The 3,441-nt window shown below is 37.6% G+C and overlaps 1 protein-coding gene across 1 annotated transcript; it reads right to left on the reverse strand.

The window, feature by feature from the left end:
* Positions 1–2,014: 2,014 nt before the first annotated feature.
* On the reverse strand, positions 2,015–3,064 carry LOC149783504 (E3 ubiquitin-protein ligase TRIM56-like). The gene has a single exon (XM_089932856.1). The coding sequence runs from the start codon at positions 3,062–3,064 to the stop codon at positions 2,015–2,017; it is 1,050 nt and encodes a 349-aa protein (XP_089788982.1).
* Positions 3,065–3,441: the final 377 nt, after the last annotated feature.

Genomic DNA, 3,441 nt, shown 5'->3' on the forward strand with positions numbered 1-3,441 from the left:
TGCAGGAAATTTATAGTTGCTACCTTACTCGGAAAATGGTTAATGGTGAATCAACTATCAAAACATAAAGCTTGTCAAAGGGCAAGAGTTTGTCAATGTAATTGATATAAAAACTAGGCATAGCTACTGATGCCTTGATTACATTTCGCTACAACACTAGAACTAACTGGGCCAAGGCGAGGGGCATTTAAAAAAATACGGTATGGTCAGTCAACATACCTCTTAAATAATCACAGGGCGAAGTCATTTTCACTTTCCTAACAGAAGAAGGCGAAGTTCACATTTTTAGGGTACTTGTCACCCACATACAAATGGCATTTTGTCTAAGTTTCAACATGTCTTGATTCTGAGGTCACATTCACTGCTCATTCCGTTACATTCAGAAATAAACACAATAACGAAAGCTAAAGTTGTTTATTTGATGTACTTTTATAAATGACCACATGTACATCTCTGGGTCTTTCTGCCTCTGAATTCAATCACTGTAAATATCAGTACATTTTCCCACCGGGCGGCCAGTCAAAGCCTTTGAACTTGCCGCTCAGCTATTGCATCATGTTCTTTTTTATGTACACTTATAAAATGGCAACATGTATGTATCAAGGGGTCTTTCAGTCACTGAATTCTGTCATTGTAAATATCAGCACATCTAACTGATCAACACATTTTCCCACAAAGCTGGTGGCTGAAGCAGGACTGGCAAGTCTCTGAATTTTCTGCACACATATTACATGCATAAGGAGAACTCCCGCCTCAGTGATTTTCTGCCTCCCAGATCAAAAACTGGCATCCAAATATGCATAATTAAGCGTTTCCGAGATCTCTGAGTATAAAATAATTATGTTTCATACACAAAATATACACACAGTAACACAGAAGAAGAGAAACATCTTTACAAAACTCAGATTGTATGTTTCTTACAAAATATTATACTGCACAGAATTAATATTTTTCAATACTGATCATGAGACAAGAAATCACAAAATCATTTGTTTCCACTAATAAAGAGGAATCACAGCTATGGGTTCATGACTGTCTAAATGAACTGACTCTCGAGATTTCAGTTTTGACTCTTGAGATTTTGAGGTCAAGGGTCAACTGACTCTTCAGCTTTGAAATCTTATTGAGAACCCTGGGTGGTTTATACCTGACCGCTTTGCCTTTAATTGCCACTATTTAAACCGCCCAAGGGACAGTTTTATACCAACTCCAATCAGGACTGTTTGCCATTTATACATGTAACAGGCATATACTGAAAATGTTTTTTTTTTTTTTGTTTTTTTGAGGATTACTTAAGTTTTCTCCAAACACGACCGTAATTTCAGCATGACATGCCATGCTTCAATCAGATATGTCAACATCTTGAAATTACATTTACACATTTCATCAGTGCAATTAAAGTTTCCTCGGGCAAATTAAATTTATTTTTGACAAGCCCAGGATACAGGTTGGGCCCGATCTAAAATTAGAGCGGCACCAGGAGTTGGGCTATCAGATTTCTTTAGCACTGAACCATGTTACTGTGTCAATTTTGCAGAAGGCGAGTTAGTTATTTTTGTTTGTGTTTTTACTAATAAAAATGAGTACCTGTGCCCACAGCAACTGTCTCAAATGAATTCTCAATTTAAAGAACAAGAAGGCAAACGACTAATAATTAATGATGACTGCTTAAGTTTAAAGTAATTTATATATGGTAGGTATCGTTTTGTATCAATTTTCCACCTCTTGTATCGATGTGTGTATCAGTACAGCAAAAGTATTGATGAATTGTTTCACCCATTTCCATCTATGAGCTCATGGCTGTCAAAAATAAACAACTCTGAGATTTTAATTTCGACACCAAGAAAATTTGGATCAAGGGTCAAAAGATTATTCTGTTTTGAAATCTATTGAGAACCTGGTCCTGTTGTTCAAAACCAGAACCGAATTTGTATTCTGAACTTAAACTAATGTTACATTCAAGGATAAAGGCATTGAAAAAGCTTATTGCTAATGAAAGAAAAACTGTAGTTAATCATATGTGAGAACAGCAGTAAAAAAATGTGACCAAAATGTTAACACTTACATCAGTCTGTAATGTTCCCATACAGTTTTTCAATTTTTTGGGACGGATATCTGCTGGTGCAAACAATGTCTTCTGTGTTCCCCGGAGTAATGGTTTCATCTTTGACATGGCTTTAGAAAGACGGTGCTGCAGATCTTGTCCTTCCTCTATTATTTCAATGCATGTACCTTGCTCAATTAGTTTCTCTGCATCATTCTTTGCCAAGGTTAAAACCGTGTTAGCTTCCTTCAATTTTCTATACACTGATTTAACTTCTGATTTCAATTCTGTAGCCAGCACATCCAATTCTGACTTAACTATCGAAAGTTGCCGGTCAATTACTTCAATATCTTTTCTCTCTCTATGTTCTAGTTCATTGACAGATTTCTTACTCTGCTGAAATGTACTGCTGTTGCTGAGGAGATCCGTTAGACTTCTCTTTATTTCAGCAGCGGCTTCAGTAATGGATTTTGATCGATGTGTATCATGATCATATGCTTTACACGTTAGGCACATCGGTATATTACGGCACTGTATACATACAAGCTGAATTTTCTCTCCTGTGTGCTTTTTACACAAGGCACGTTCATAAGCCTGGCCTTTTATTTCCAGTTCCTTGCTGCCTATGTTGTACAATGTATGATTTTTTGTAGCTGTCACCTTCTCATGGTTCTTGCAACAGCATTGGCAGAGGTTTTGCTTACATTCCATACAAATACATAGAGCTTCCATCTCAGAATCGCAAACATCACATGATGCGCCACTGGAATTTCCTTCCGATGTACTCCGAGCACTTTCCTTGCTATCAATATAGAAGTTGACTTGAAAAGCCGCTACACCTTCTTTCGGCAACTTAGCACTTCTCTTGCAAATTGGGCATCTAAATTTGCCATTACGTAGGTTGCCAGACACGTAATCTTCCAAGCATCTATAACAAAAGCTGTGATGACAAGGTATTAGTCTGGGATCTTTAAAACTATCCAGACATATAGCACATCTTTCTTGTCGTTCAGCTGCCATTTTAATGCGCACTTGTCTAAGTGACGTGTTTGACGTAGATACTTCCCGTGACAGCGAACTGGAAGCGGAGACAGCTCCAGTATCCGGGAATTCTATACTATGGAAAGCCGCAGGTACCCGGCGGTGATCAGAATTTTTCCCTATATTATTATATGGGCAACAATTAGCGGCTCCGATAACAATTAGCGGCTCCTAAAATGACGGTGATTACAATTTTTCCCTATATTTTAATAGAAACTACAATTAGCGGCTCCTACAACAATTAGCGGCTCCTTCTACAATTAGCGGCTCCTAAAACACTTTTAATCTACGGCTCCGTTAATAAAAATCACAATTTACGGCTCTAGAAACACGTGAAGCTCAGTCTACAAACTACA

The sequence above is a fragment of the Sinohyriopsis cumingii genome, chromosome 14 (assembly GCF_028554795.1).
Source record: "Sinohyriopsis cumingii isolate HCF-2022 chromosome 14, ASM2855479v2, whole genome shotgun sequence".
NCBI classification, from domain to species: Eukaryota; Metazoa; Mollusca; class Bivalvia; order Unionida; family Unionidae; genus Sinohyriopsis; species Sinohyriopsis cumingii.